The sequence below is a fragment of the Neomonachus schauinslandi genome, chromosome 16, assembly GCF_002201575.2.
Source record: "Neomonachus schauinslandi chromosome 16, ASM220157v2, whole genome shotgun sequence".
NCBI lineage: Eukaryota > Metazoa > Chordata > Mammalia > Carnivora > Phocidae > Neomonachus > Neomonachus schauinslandi.
The window spans coordinates 59,378,253-59,392,902 of record NC_058418.1 but is presented as its reverse complement, the minus strand read 5'-3'; the positions used below and the strand labels follow the sequence as shown (position 1 = coordinate 59,392,902).

General features: G+C 58.1%; 2 protein-coding genes across 7 annotated transcripts in view; one reads left to right on the top strand and one right to left on the bottom strand.

Moving 5' to 3' along the window:
* The first annotated feature begins 959 nt into the window (after positions 1 to 959).
* Positions 960 to 9,153, top strand: LOC110594174 (5-hydroxyisourate hydrolase-like). 2 transcript variants are annotated; one of them, XM_021705642.2, is made up of 5 exons: positions 1,144 to 1,240; positions 1,643 to 1,782; positions 2,963 to 3,098; positions 3,543 to 3,667; positions 8,640 to 9,153. In XM_021705642.2, exons 1-4 carry the CDS (start codon positions 1,187 to 1,189, stop codon positions 3,630 to 3,632), a joined length of 420 nt encoding a protein of 139 aa, XP_021561317.1. In that variant the 5' UTR covers positions 1,144 to 1,186; the 3' UTR covers positions 3,633 to 3,667; positions 8,640 to 9,153. The 2 variants fall into 2 exon arrangements, with proteins under 2 accessions (XP_021561318.1, XP_021561317.1); XM_021705643.1 differs by lacking the exon at positions 8,640 to 9,153 and having other exon boundaries at positions 960 to 1,240; positions 3,543 to 3,805.
* GAS8 (growth arrest specific 8) overlaps positions 3,977 to 14,650 on the bottom strand; it is a 57,499-nt gene continuing 46,825 nt past the window's right edge. For all 5 annotated transcript variants that reach the window (XM_021705639.2, XM_021705637.1, XM_021705636.1 and 2 more), the window contains 8 exons: positions 14,089 to 14,295; positions 12,362 to 12,416; positions 11,550 to 11,755; positions 10,853 to 11,020; positions 10,204 to 10,290; positions 8,548 to 8,757; positions 5,820 to 5,885; positions 3,977 to 4,230 (listed from right to left, as the gene is read on the bottom strand). In XM_021705639.2, the coding sequence (XP_021561314.1) occupies positions 4,081 to 4,230; positions 5,820 to 5,885; positions 8,548 to 8,757; positions 10,204 to 10,290; positions 10,853 to 11,020; positions 11,550 to 11,755; positions 12,362 to 12,416; positions 14,089 to 14,295 (1,149 nt within the window). In that variant the 3' untranslated portion in view covers positions 3,977 to 4,080. The remainder of the gene's footprint in view (positions 4,231 to 5,819; positions 5,886 to 8,547; positions 8,758 to 10,203; positions 10,291 to 10,852; positions 11,021 to 11,549; positions 11,756 to 12,361; positions 12,417 to 14,088; positions 14,296 to 14,650) is intronic.

Genomic DNA, 14,650 nt, shown 5'->3' with positions numbered 1-14,650 from the left:
CAGGGCTTGTTTATTTAATTGTCCCCAGTGGAGACAGTCTGGTTGTTTCTTGTCTATTGTACCCATGGGTGTTTGCAAAAACAGGTGTGAGCATCTGTTTGGGGTTATCTCCTATAAACATAATCTGGCCCAAACGTCACGTGTGTTTAAGTCTCAAATAGGTGTAACCAGCACACTCCCACCCTTTGCTAGGAGGGTCTCCTTCCCTGCCTCGGAGGGGTCTGATGCCTAACCTACACCTAGTCGGGGCTCACTCTCCAGTAATTAGAAAATGCACTTTGACAGGAAGAAAACAGCTCCCATATCCAGAGCAACACAGCAGTCGACCAACTGGTCGTGTAGACCTTTCCAGATTTTAAATATAATAGGGTGCCCTAATCTTTACTTACCTTGCATAAAATGTTATATATATAATTTTAATACTCAGCTGTCCCTTTTCTCCCTACCGCGCAGCCCAGGCCCGAACCCGTCAGTGTGCAGAGCCTGCTTAGGGGTGGGGGCCGGGAAGGGGAGGGGGGCAGCGCCACCAGAGCGACAGCTCAGAGAGCTTCTCAACCTCGGGAGTCCTTACTGCCCTGATTTTACAGAAGAGGAAACTGAGGCACCACCACGTGGTCTCTCGGGGCAGTCAGTACCGCAAAACTTTTCTGCCCCCTCTTGAGGGGCTTCCATCAAAATCCTTACTGCCCCGTCGAAGGGGAAAAACAAACAAAAAACAAAACGTAGTTCTGGGACTCCCGGAGCGGTGTCCGGCTCACGCGCGTCCCCGACCTCCCGGCCCTGCGCCCGCGGTCCCGACCCGCCTGGACCCCAACCCGTCCAGCCCTGCCCGGAGCCCCACCGACCCCCGGAAAGGACCCAGCCCCGCCCCGGACCCGCCCCCGCCCCACACCCCACCTCCCGCAGGTGCCCTCAACTCCACTTCCGGTCCTGGGCGGAGCCTCCGCGGCCCCCGCAGGTCTGTGCGCCCCTGTCGCCCCCCACCCCCAGCCCTGCAGCGAAGCCCCTGGGACACCCCAGGTGGACCCCGAGTGGAGCTGCCCTCCCCGCCAGAGGGACGCGCCCCCCAACCTGGGTCTGGTCGGACACGTGGCTCTTGGGCCCTGGGAGGGGCCAGGGTCCGGGCAAGGGCGGGCTCGGGGAGGCGCCTGCACCCCGGGACCAGCTCCCGTTCTGGGGGAGACTGATGCGGGCCGCTCCGAGACTGCGGGCGCTCCAGCGACACCTGGGCTCCTCGGAGGTAGGGGGTAGGCCCCGAGCTGGTTCCGGCTCGTCAGCAGGGCCAGGGCTAAGGTCCCAGGTGACCCCTGAGCCAGGGGACAGAGGGCTGGACTCCGGGAGAACGAGCACCCCGGGTCCGGCAACCCGCAGCCGGCACGGAGTGGCTGGAGTGGGGGCCCTCCGCGCGGAGATGCCCTTCAGTGTCCGGACGGAGGGGAGGGGGCCCGGTAGGAGTTGGTGTGGCGGAGTGGGGGGCTGGCGGGCATTGTTGATCAACCATCTTTCAGTGTGTTAACCCCACAGCCTCCGCGGCTGACTCAGCAGCTCCTAGCCACCCCGCCCCCCAGGGTCCAGCTCTAGGGCCAGTGTGGACACGAGGCTGGGCCCCACGTGCTCATTCTGTTCCTCTCTTGGGGCGCAGGGCAGAGGCATGGAGCCGACCAGCAGCCCGCTGACCACACACGTGCTGGACACTGCCTCGGGGCTTCCGGCCCAGGGCCTCTGCCTCTGTCTGTCTAGGTTTGAGGACCATGTCCGGCAGTGGACAGAGCTGAGGAAAAGGTAGGCTTGAGGTCTGGGCGGGAGGTGAGTCCAGACCACCTCCCCAAAGCCAGGGGGCAAGGAGAAGAACGCAGCCAGCCAGCCAGTGAGTGCTGACGGCTGTGGTGTGGTCCCCTCAGCCTCACAGCCCCAGTGCCTCTCCCTGAGGGCAGGGCTGGCTAAGGCTAAGGTGTAACCCAAGGGCCTCATGGTCACCGTGATTAATAGGTAACTTTGTGCCAGGCAGCTGAGCACATTACTTCTCTTCTTCTTCTCACTACAGCCTGTGGGCAGGCCCCATAATTACCCCTTTTATAGATGGGGAGACTGAGACAGCAAGAGGTAAGTAAAAGCTGGGATCCCATGCCTCGCCTGGCGGCTGGGCCCCTCAGCAGGACTGGGGCCCTGGCCCCAGGTTCAGGCACCGCCTGGTAGCTGCCCTGTGAGCCTCTCCAAGGAGGCAGGCTCCCTCTGGTGGTGGGAGTGGGCGGCTGGGCCCCAAAGGTTCGGGGCCGGAGGGCATGGAGCTCATCCCCCGCCCTTCACCAAGGCTGGGGGTCCAGGTCCCATCTGAGTGGCCTGCTCTGGTCCTGAAAGAATCCATGGAGTCCCCTGGAGGGTCACATAGACCCATTCCCAACCCCCCATAAACTGTGGGTACAGGACAGAAACTTGAATCACAGCTGGTGGGAACGATGCCAGGGCTCTCCAGGGGTGACCGGGGAGGGGGCATAAATCGGTGAGCAAAGCGACAGGCCCTCCATTCGGACACTCCGTGCAGGGCACACTGGCCACCATGCAGATGGGGGAGTGGGTACAGTTACTGGCTAGAAAGCCACACGCAGTGTAGTAAATGAAAAGTACAAGTTATCAAACAGTATGTACAGTATAATCCATTTTAGAGTATTTTCCTAAGTTTACAAATAAGCAGTTATGTGTAGAGAAAATCTGGAAAAATATATGCCAATATAAAGGGATTGTTGCTCATAAAATAGGTTTGGTTTTTTTGTGTTTTTTTTACTTTTCTGCTTCTCTGTATTGGGAGTTCTGTCTACAAAGACAGTGCAGTGGTGTCCCTGAGCTCCTCCGGGACCCCAGGCCCTAGACCTGCTGTGGGGGAGTCTGAGGCCCCTGGCCATGCAGACCCCGGAGGACCAAGCAGGGGCGAGTCCTCACCAACCCCTCCCTCCACTCTCCCCAGCTACACCGACTCGGACGGCCGCTGCCCAGGGCTCCTGCCACCAGGCCCGATGAAGGCAGGCACCTACAAGCTGTCCTTTGACACCGAGGGCTACTGGAAGAAGAGGGGGCAGGAGAGCTTCTACCCATACGTGGAGGTGAGGGCCCACGGTGGAGGCCCGCGACTCACCCAGGTCCCTGCAGTGGGCAGGCTGGTCCTACCCCCCCCCCACCTCTCCCAGGGCGGTAGCAGTGAGTCCACGGCTTTGAGCTCCCAGAAAAAAGGTGTCCAGGGACTTTACCACAACACACCCGTCCCTGCCCTGTCCCTGGGTGAGGCTGTGGGGGGCAGGGCCCAAAGTGACTCAGCCCCTGTGGACAAAGGCGCTCACCTGACCCTGTTCAAGGTGGATCTTTTGGGTTCCTCAAGTCGATGACTCTCTCCAGAGAGGATTCAGCCGCATCGCAGCCCTGGCCAGGTTTCCAGCTTTCCACAAGCCCCAGCTGGCCCCGCTTAACTCTGCCCCTGGCCCACAGTCTGGGCTGCTTGCGTGCTGCATACGAGCCCCTCACTCTCTTCCGGTGCCTTCTCTGCTTCTCAGGTTGTTTTCACCATCACTGACGAGACCCACCGGTTCCACGTGCCCCTGCTGCTGAGCCCATGGTCCTACACCACGTATCGAGGGAGCTAGTGGCCGGGCCATCACCTCTGGCCAGCTGCGGGCCTGTGAGCACTGATCCCATCCCCACGGCTCCCTGAGACACCCCAAGAGAGGGCAGCAGGGCATCTCCCTGTGGGAGATTCTGGCCCTCCACCTCCAGTAGCCGTTGAGTCTCAGGCCTCAGTAAAGTCGGTGTCGGTATCTGTAAGGCTGCTGCCGTCCCTGGGCTCAGCTGGTGCTGCCCTGGCCCCGAGGTGGGAGGGAGGGCAGGGGTATGCACAGACCGGACGGACAGCAGGGAAGGAAGTGGTCAGGGCACCGTGGGCCCGGGAGGTGCCTCTCTTCCACACAGCAAGGCAACAGGACACATAGCAAATGTAGAAAACCTTTATTTGTAGATGATCCAAATCTAAAAAAAAAAACAGTTCCTGTCCTTGGTGAAAGGGAAGGTCATCCAGGGAGCAGTCCTGGGCAAGCACTACGTCGGGGTGCCCACGAGTCCCGCGGGGCCCTGGCCCAGCGTCTGCCCGATCACAGCCGTCTCCAGAGGCTTGAAGCCCACGTTGTCCAGAGGGATCCCAAAGGCCAGGAGCTTCGCCTCATAGGTGCGCAGCAGGTCACTGTGGGCCTGTAGGGTCAGAGCGGCATCAGGGGAGGGGGCGAGGCCACACCGAGGCTGACTCTAGCCCAGGCCCCCTCAGCTCTGGAGGACGCGGGAGGGTGACAGTGGAAAACCGTAAAGCTGACCTTAACCAGTGGCTCACAGTATACCACACCTGGGTCATAAACACTTCTATGTACATGAACTCAAGTAATTCACAATGGGAGATGCTGCCGTTGTTCCTATTTCAAAGATGGGGAAACTAAGGCAGAAGATACAGACTCAGCAGAACTGTGGTGTGAGCACGCTCCTGGTTCCTTGTCAGGCATTCGTCAATCAAACTGGTCATTCTTGACTTCCCGGACATGACCTTGCACGTGTACGTGCTCGGCCTCACTGAGCCTCCCTGCTTTGTCTGATGGTATCTCCTGCCCCCCACCCCAGGATGGCTAAGGTCTGGGCAACAGTGCTGCTGGGGCCAACGGGAGGCATGGTTCCTATTCCCCACTCTGGGAAACGGCTATTTTTTAAAGAGTGAATTGCATCAGATGGTTGTAAGGGTTTGAAGAGCTGATGCATGTGAAAAGCTTGGAGCCTGGCCTGACTCAGAACCAGCCCAAAAGGGCTCATTATCCTCACCATCATTAAGAAAAGGGTTGCTGGAGCTTGGAACTGAGATTTCAAGGGTGAACTATGGCCAAGCTCCAGAGAGAACTTGGGGCCTGGGGCCTGGCTCTCACCCTTCTCTGGGGGACAGACCTCCTGACAATCAGGTACAAAATATGGACATTCCCCCAGAAGTGCACACAGTAAATGGCCCTAATGTTGTGCGTGTAAATATCAGGGGATGCGCAGCATCTAAGGGAAGGGCCCGGGGGGGCAGGGCCAAGGAGAGGCCCAGCGAGATCTGGTCACCATGGAACCCAGCGCCAATGACAGGCACTCCCTCCCTCCTGGGGTTCCACACCCAGGGCACACAGAACCACAAAGCAACCTCCACCCTGCATATTTACAGGCTTATCTGAGTCATACTCGTGGGGTGGCTGCTCGAGGTAAATGTATCTGGAGGCAGCACTATGTCTGTATTCCCCACAGGCAAAGCCCAGATAGCTGTGGGCTCAGCCATGGAAGCGGGACCACTGGGGAGAGGGCCCAGGCCTCTTGGGTACACGGGGCAGACAACAGCAGGCTCAAGGCGCCCACTGCCCCTCCCCGGCTGCAGGAGGCTTCCATGCTGATGCGTGGTTTTGGTGTGGATAGGGTGTGCAGCTTTCATCAGACTTACAAAGGAGGGAGAGAAAGTTAGACTTGTAACTGTCCCCTGCGTGGAGGAAGCAAAGGAAGCCCATCCAATCACCCCAGAGGCCACGTCACCGAGAGCAAGGGTCAGATGGGAGACAGGAACAGTGTGTGCTGGACAAACAAACTGCCCTCATTTACCAGATATCCCCTGGGCAGTCCCTGTAAGGGACACCAGGACAGTGGCCAGAGTTGTGGGGATGTGGCCCAGGCCACACACAGTGACCTGAGACGGCACAGACAGCCTCAGGCTGTGTCTACCTCCAAGGTGTAGATAAGGTGGGGCCCTGAGAGAGGGGCAGGGGGGCTCCTGGTACCTTGCAGACCCGGGCCAGCTCATACTGCAAGTCCTTGATAGTGTTGTTCTTTGATTCTAGAACATCCTAAGGAGAGAAAGGTGGATGTGAGTTTGAGCCTGTCTTTGGGCTGAAGGAGACAGGGGTTGGTGGGGGTCTGGAAGCTCCAGCAGGAGACCTCAGACATCCAGGGAATAGCAGCCGGGCTCCATCAGCGTAGACGTCCACACAGGGAGCAGCCAGCTAGCACGGAAAGGTCTTCAAAGGAGAAAGGGAAAAACAGGATGAGCCTCTCTGGAAGGAAACCGTCTAGATGGTGGGAAGTGAGGACAAGAGTTTAGAGAAGCCAGGCCACCAACGGTCCAGGGAAGGGCCCTTGAGCCCCCACCTGCCTCCTAGGAGGGCTCCTCTAGGCAAGCCAGGGAATTGACCAGGAAAGGCCCTGGCCCATGGACACAGCTGCAGCGACCACTACGGATGGGACTGATTTTATCCCCTTGTCATGATTGCTGGCAACAGCCTCACCCAGCTCCGAGACCAGGCGCCCTTCCCAACAGCAGAGGCGGGAAAGCTCTCCCGTTTCCAAGAGTGCCCTCACTCCCTGCCTGGCAGAGTTCACAAGTAGGTACAAGGATACAGGGATAGAGACGGGCCCCCAGGCCCCGGTCCACAGTGCTGCCAGCCCACACGAGGCCCCGAGGGCCTGTCCCAGGTGACTCTGGCCCCACAGGCCCTGCCGCCCGCCGAGCCGGGACTCGCGACTGCCCAGGAGCAACATCTGGTCTCAGCCGGGAATGGGCACCATGTCTCCTTGGACTCCTCAGCCCTCTTCCATCAGCAACAAGTCCTTCATCCCGCATCAGGGCCAGCTCACCTCCTGCCTTCCCGGGGGCTCTGTCTGATCCAGTCCACCCCACCCAGAACCTTCCATGGTTCCCACCAGCCTCAAACTCAGGCACACCCAACACGCTTCGGAACCACTCCCATCCAGCCGGCTCTGCCCTCCTCCCCCCAGCCTTGCATGCCCCCCAACACCCAAGCAGCAAGGCGCTCGCACGTGTCCAACCGCCTGTCGGGAGCTGCAAGCCTCAGGTCAAGGCCAGGCGGGCAGCAAGCCAGCCTACGGTGTTTTGGGGTTTTTTTAAGATTTATTTGAAAGAGAGAGAGAGAGAACGTGTGCCTAAGAGCGGGGGAGGGGAAGAGGGCGAGGGAGAGACAGAATCTCAAGCAGACTCCACACTGAGCGCAGAGCCCGACACAGGGCTCAATCTCACGGGTCTGAGATCGGGACCTGGGCAGAAACCACGAGTCAGACAGGCCTGTAATCAACTGAGCCACTCAGGCACCCCGAAAGGGCTTTAAGAAAAGATTAGGTGACCCGACACAGTTACTCCTCCGAGCCTGGGTGCCATGTGAGCAGACGGGGTTACTGCATGTTGACAAATCACCTGAAAAATGCTGTCTGTGTATTTGCACGGGGCGCCTGGGTGGCTCAGTCGTTACGCGTCCGCCTTCGGCTCAGGTCATGATCCCAGGGTCCTGGGGTTGAGCCCCGCATCGGGCTCCCTGCTCAGCGGGAAGCCTGCTTCGCCCTCTCCCTCTGCCTGCAGCTCCCCCTGCTTGTGCTCTCTTTCTCACTATCTCTATCTCTGTCAAATAAATAAATAAAATCTTAAACACACACACACACACCTACCTGTACAGTGAAGCCTCCTTAAGCCCCTGACTCAGTTTCTCTGTGAAGGAAGAGCAGAGGAGGCACCCTCCAGCCTGGAAGGATCTGTCTCTGGGACAAGCTGGCCGCCCCTCCCTGGGCCTCCCTATGGAGACGTGCAGACCCCCAAGGGCCCTGCACCTGGGGCCGCCTCAGGCCTGAAGGCTGCAGGTCAGCCAGGTGGCCAGGATCCCAGCACAACCACTTCCCAGCAGCAACAAAGACCCCTTGTCCGTTCTTTCTGTGACACGTCCTAGCGAGGCCCAGGGAACAGACACAAGGCTCAGCTCCAGGCAGGAGATGACCTGCCAGGTGCTGGCAGGCTTCTGCCTGGTGATCGCTGTTCTGATTCCTGTCCGTGGGCGCCCAGGCCTCATCTGTCTTGTTTAATGCTCTCCCCTGTGCCCAAGACAGCCCCCCCAGAGAGGACCACCACACAGAACCGTGAACTCACGACTGGACAAATGCTCTAGCCTCTGCTCAGACCTTAACTCCCTCTGGGAAGCCTGCCCCAGCGCCCGCCACACAGCCCTGTATGTCCCCGTCCTGACTGCCCACAGCCTACATCAAGGACATCCTCGCATCCCCGGCGGACTGTGGCCGTGGCCTTGGCTACGAGCTCATGGGCCCGGCTGTCCCCCAGGCCTATCTCTAGGTTTGTCACCAGACGTCTGAGGAGTGCAGGCCCCGAGTTTTGAGAGCAGCTTGAGAGACCCGGGGCCTGACAGGCTAAGCTAAACCCAGCCTGAGCACTGGATGGGCAGTGGGCTCAGGGCCAGAAGGTGCCAAGAGGTTAAGGAGGGGACTGGGGAAACACCGAGCAACAGAGAGCCTGGGGAGGCTGTGAGCAGACGTCTGAAAGCCCCATCTGTGCTCCGGCCACAGGAAACCCATGACGGCCCCTCCCCAGTGTTACCAGAAGGTCTCCACTGGAGTGACGGAGGCTGGACACACACGCGTCAAACACGCGGCCCCAACCCGAGCCCCGGACACCTGCTAGGGGAGAAGAACGGGAGGCTGCAGCCTGGGACCCACCTCCAGTTTGCGGGACACAAGGGTCAGCGCCGCGGGGTCCAGGTTGGAGGCCGCCAGCACCTCATTGAACTGCACCTCCTTCTTCTCCACAGAAGCACTCAGCGCCTGCAGCTTCCGCTCCAGAACCAGGTTCTTGAAACCCACCTTCTGCTGCACCTCCAGGATGGCCGCAGTAAACTTCCTGTACAGCTCGTCCCGCTCCTGCTGCACCTGCAAGGGACAGGCTGTGGGGGACAAAGAGGCCACCTGCCCTGGGGGCATCTCGCTGGGGAGAAGCCGCCTCCCACCTCTGCCCCTGGACCAGAACATACCTCTTCTGCAGAGTGAACCCCTTGCACCTGGGTCCCCCCACGGGTGGGTGGGTCTGTGTGCTGTCTACACTGCCTGCACGCCCACTCTCTGTGATGGAATTAAAGGCATGCAGCCGTCTACACTGTGGAAGGCAGGAGGAAACACTAGCTGGACCCACCTCTACTAAGCTGTTTCAGGAAGCAACAGGGTACCCCGCTTAGAGCTGGAGAGGCACCACAGAGGGGCTGGGGCCCAGGGTTTGGGCAGGACGATCAGGAAAGACACATCCCTGATCACCCCTACGTGGGATCAAAGGCATCAAACTCCAGCGAGCAGTGTTTGGGGAAGGGCGGCTCCTAGGGATCCACGCCCTCGGCCAGCCCCAGATCCCAGAACCCCACAGGTCAGCGTGCCCCACAAATAGCAGATCTAGAGAACAACTCTGCAGCCAACTGCCTATTATAAATAAAGGTGTTCTTTTTCAGCTTCCAATTCCTTTACTTTTCACTGTGCATCGTAAAAAAGCAAGACCTTGCGGAAGTATAAAAAGTAAACACTCGGGGCGCCTGTGTGGGCGCCTGGTGGCTCAGTCAGTTAAGCGTCTGCCTTCGGCGCAGGTCATGATCCCAGGGTCCTGGGATCGAGCCCCGCATCGGGCTCCCTGCTCCGCGGGAAGCCTGCTTCTCCCTCCCCCGCTCCCCCTGCTTGTGTTCCCTCTCTCGCTGTGTCTCTCTGTCAAATAAATAAATAAATAGATAAATAAAATCTTTTAAAGAAAAGACAAACTTGAAAGGATGACCGTGGCTGCATGTTTGCAACAGCAGTGGACTACAGCAGCGCCATCCGTCCGGGGGAGCTGGCTGCATGAACAGCCTTCAGGCCACACGGTCACGAGGACACACAGGAAGCAGTCTGCAAGAACTCAGGGAGCTGCCACCACCTACCACTGGTGGGGACCCCGCTGAGCGGCAGGAGGGCCCTCGCACGTTCACTACAGACAGCACCCCATGACTTCCTTCCAAGGCGCGCCTAACCCCCCAGGACTGAGAGACGTGTATACAGAAGAAAAGGAGCCCAGACACAAGGGGCCAGGTGCCCTGCATGTATCTCACAGGTGAGCCTGTGGGAAAGAGGACTGGGAGCGACTGTCTCCACCAGGGCACCTGCTCTCGGTGAGACCCTGGGCCTTCCACAACAGAATGTGCTGCAGCTTTCTCCCCATTGCCTCATCAAGCCGTGTAGGATGAGGAGCGGGCAGCAGGACTCCAGCCACAGCTTCGACAACTCCCAGAACTGGTCGCAGAGCCAGGGCAACAAGAAGAGGCCCTCCCTGCTCTCGGCAGGACCAGCCTGGCATCTGCTCACCTTGAGGAACCGCTGCTCAAGCACCTCGTGTTCCCACTGCAGGCCCTTCAGCTCCTTCTCGGTGACCTTCAAACGTGCTTTTGTGCACTGTAGAGAAAACAAGGGTAGGACACAAAAAGTATTCAGGATCAGGCATCCACAGAACACAGGCAAGCCCAAAAATAATCATCACAAGGAGCTGGCTCAAGGGCGCCTGGTGACTCTTAATGTCAGGGCCATGAGTTCGAGCCCCACACTGGGTGTAGATTGCTAAAGAAGGAAAGAAAGGAGGGAAGAATGGGAGGGAGGGAGGGAAAGAAATAGGGAGGGAGGGAGGGAGGAAGGGAGGGAAAGAAGGAAGGAAGGAAGGAAGGAGGGAGGGAGGGAGGGAGGAGGAGGGAGGAGGAGGGAGGAGGGAGGAGGGAGGAAGAACTGGCTCAAAGACACAGGCAGCTGTGCCCCGACAACAGCTGGGGGTGGGGAATGTCTCCCAGAACAGGCACCAACTGCACATCCCATCCATGGAGGACACCAGTCAAAGAAAGGAGAGACCCCGTTCCTGCCCAGAAGGCCAAACCCTGCTCTGGGTCTCAGGAGACATCCTGCTGATGTTCTCCTGTCCGGAGCCCAGGAGAAAGTGCGAGGGAGGGGAACTGAGGAGGAAACTCACAAGCAGGATCTGCTTGTCCCTCTCGTAGTTGCTGAGCTTCTTCTGCATCTCGTTCATGTCGTCGCGAGCCTTCTGGAGGGGGTCTGCCAAGCGCTTGTTCTGCACGGACACCTCCATCATCTCCTTCTCCAGGTGGTCCTCCTTCTTGCGCATGTCCTCCATCTGCTCCTGTCAGCACCAGGACAGGTGTGCACGGGGTTCAGCGGGCAGAGCTGAGGGGGCTGTGGTCTTCAGGGGTGAGGGCCGCGGGCCCTCCCGCCCACAAAGGACAGTCCTGAAGTCCCAGACCCGTTTTATGTATCCACACAGGGGAATGCTGCACTATCTGAACTTATTCTGAATTTTCTAGGAATGCCGCCTCCACACCAACAGAGGTCACACTGTGCTCAGGACCGGGGGGCGCTCCCCGCGGCGGGGACAGTCACTCCCAGCCCCTGCCTGATGACACCGCCGCCCGTGGGGCCGCCCTGCGGCTCCCACCGCAGCTCTGCGCAAGCTTCTGCCCGGCAGGTGCCCCTGTTCCATTAGCCCCCTGCACTGTGTACTATGTGCTGTTTCCAGCTGTAAGGGTGCAGAGGTCATGTGACCGATGAAGTCCCATCAAGGACAACAGGTATTTGTCTAAGTAGGGGTGTGGGGCCCGACGGGCTGGGGGCTAGCGTCTGGATGCCTGGTCTGGCCAGCCCTTGAGCGGCACCTTGAGGGAGTTGATGAGGGCCAGGTTGTTGAGGGTGATGTCATTGTAGTAGTTCTTGATGTCCGTAAAGGCTTCCTCATGCCGCTGCATCAGCATGTTGATCTGGCTGTTCTTCCTCTCCTCCACTTCATGGATCTCGGTCTTTCTCCGCAGGTCAAGCTCCTCCCTAAGCATCTTCATCTTTTTATCATACTTGGCCTCAATTTCTGAAAGGCAGAAGCACACGGAGGAACAGGGGGCCCAACGGCTACAGGAAGAGACAGAACTGACAGACATGGCCCAAGAACAGCCACCAGCACGAGGGCTGTGCACCCAAGCTCACAGCTGACGCATTCAGCACACACACACCACGGTCGGCCTTCCTTTGCCTGGAGCAGGCATGGCTCCCGGCATTAGGGTTCCCACCAACTGAGTGTCAGCTGATCCTGTGGTCAGCCTGCCGGACGACGAGCTGCATCAGTAAACCAGACAGACTCCTCAAACGGGAGGCTCCTCAGGCCAGCAGCCGTGGAAAAGACTATTCTAGGAATACTGCCCACGAGACTCAAAACTGCCACTGCTTCTATCTGCCGATTTGTACCAGAAGTGGGGAAGGAGGTGGCAATCACAGCCTCCCAGCTTGTGTGGAAATAAGATGTTCTGGGATTCTGAGCCGTCCGTCAGCCTTGGAAACTATCACATCTTCTCCTGGCGTGTCTGGGCCGCTTCAACCTGGTTTCTGTGCCCTGGGCTAACAAGCCCTGAAGGTAAATGACCTTCCGACGGGAGGGGCCCTGTCACCATCTCACACAGTGTGCACATTAGAAACTGACCTCGCACCTGCTTCTCGAAGTCGTTCCGCATCTTGGTGATCTCCTCCGTGTGCTTCTGCAAAGGCAGAGAAGCCGGCCGTTACCAGGTGACAGACACACACAGAAGCCTCTCCCTGGGGCTGGCCTGGCTCCTCAGTCGTATGAAAAATCCAGCTCAGTAAACCCTGCGCTGTTTCTGATGGGTGCTGGGTTCCCGTCATGGCCAAGCTCATGCACCATGCTCGGAGTAACGTGGTTTTGGTAACTTCCATGTTTCATGAATCAATTCCCTCAGCCAAAGTCACCTCGGAGCTCGAGAGAAGGTGAACACATGTTCCAAACACTAACCGTGCTTGGCCCTTGGCTCAGTCTGCCCACAGGCTGGAGACCACTGGCCATGTCTACACAGAGCTGCGGGTTCTCTCCAGATGCCTGCTAACCTGCTCCAGTGGTGGCTTAGAGCAGTATTAAAAATTATTCTGACAGTTATAGATAAACATTTTGAATAAAAAATTGAGATTATTTTTTAGAGGAATATTTTTGCACAAAGGGGAACTGACCAGGTAACTATTCCAAATCCAGGCCTCAGGTAAGCAGACAGCCTCACGTCACTAAATTCACTGGAAACCAGCCCAGGCTGTACTTGGGTCAGCAAAGACCAGACAATTCTTGTAGACCAAGGCTGCAAAGCCTGCACCGTTACTGAATTTTTTCCAGATTCCGTGGAGGCTGGCTTGCCTCCAGGCATGAGGCAAATGTGCTGACAAAGTCTTCTCAACCCGCAGCCAGGAAAGGGCCTTAGAAAACCAAAGTTGGACACATCTTCCCTCTGCCCAAATCCTCCAAAGGTCCCCCAGCTCAGCCCGGGTCAAAGGCTAAGCCTCACTGTGGCTTTTGATGCCGACGAGCCCTGACCCATCTCCCCGGCCTCCTTGCCCCCTTTTCCTCTGGGCCTTCACACTGGCCCATCCCCTCTCCCTTCTTGAGACCTGGTCTCCCCAAGCCTGGCTCAGCAACCCATCCTTCTAACCTTTGCCCAAATGTCTCCTTCTCAGTGAGGCATTCCCAGAACTCCTTGTGGAAAAATGCAAGCCCCGCCTCGATCCCCAGCACCGTCTTCCCTGCTTTGCCCTTCCCGCGGCATTCCCGCCTATGGGTATGCTAGATGTATTCAACACCCTATTCTGTCTTCTGTCTCCTTCCTGGACCATCAAACACACGTGGGCAGTCATTCCGTCAGTTCTATTCCCCGTATGTCCCCAGAGATCAGAACAGGGCCTGGCACCTTATGGGCACTCAGCACATGAATTTCAACCTCCACCTGGAACCTCCCCCAGCCTCCCCCAGAAAGGACCAAAAAGTCAGCCAGGTGCTCATGAGCCCAGCTTGCATGAGAACTGCCACGGCCACACAGGGGCTAGCATGCTGGACACTTTAATGGTTGTGTGTATTTCTAAACGCCCGACAGACTCCTTGGGAGAAGAGCCAGGTGTCAGCAGCACGTGGAGACGGACCCTGAGCTGGCTTTCCTCTTGGGAAGTCAATTTGTTGTTCAAGTCTAAGACACGATTCTGTACTTGGCTCCCAAATGGGATTTGTCTGGCTGCCTGCTTTTTTTTTTTTAATATTTTAATTAATTGCCAAAATGCAGGGAACTTCTAACAAAATATGAATCCCCAGTTGTGTTGAATAATCAGGAGTTCACAGTTCCCAGCGGCCAGTCAGGCACCGGGGACCCTCACACCTACCAGCCGCAGGTTCTTCACCACCACCTCGTTGGTCAGCTCCTGCTCCTTGAGCTCCACCTTCAGCGCCCGCATGTCCTTGCGCAGTGCGCCCTCCTGTGTGCGGTGTTCCTTCTGCGCCAGCTTCATGACCATGGTGCCCTCGGCCTTCACCTCCGTCAAGTTGTTCTGATGCTCATACAGCAGGTGTTTCACCTTCTGCTTGTAGACCTGTGCACAGTGGGAGCACCGCCTGCTCACCTGCACACTCTCTCACATGCACCCGCACACACTCACACACACGTGCACATGCGGGCTCCCCTGCACACTCACACACATACACCTGCACACTCTCACACACACCCCTGCACGTGCAGGCTCCCCTGCACTCACACACACCTGCACGTACAGGCTCCCCTGCACACTCACACACACCTGCACACTCACACACACACGCCTGCACATACGGGCTCCCCTGCACACTGACCTGCACATGCGGGCTCCCCTGCACACACACACCTGCACATGCGGGCTCCCTGCACACACACACCTGCACACTCACACACACACCTGCACATGCTAGCTC

Coding starts and splice junctions, on each gene's coding strand:
- LOC110594174 (XM_021705642.2), top strand. CDS start 1,187: ATGCGGGCCGCTCCGAGACTGCGGGCGCTCCAGCGACACCTGGGCTCC. Junction 1,241..1,642: donor GACACCTGGGCTCCTCGGAG/GTAGGGGGTAGG, acceptor CTTGGGGCGCAG/GGCAGAGGCATGGAGCCGAC. Junction 3,099..3,542: donor GCTTCTACCCATACGTGGAG/GTGAGGGCCCAC, acceptor TCTGCTTCTCAG/GTTGTTTTCACCATCACTGA.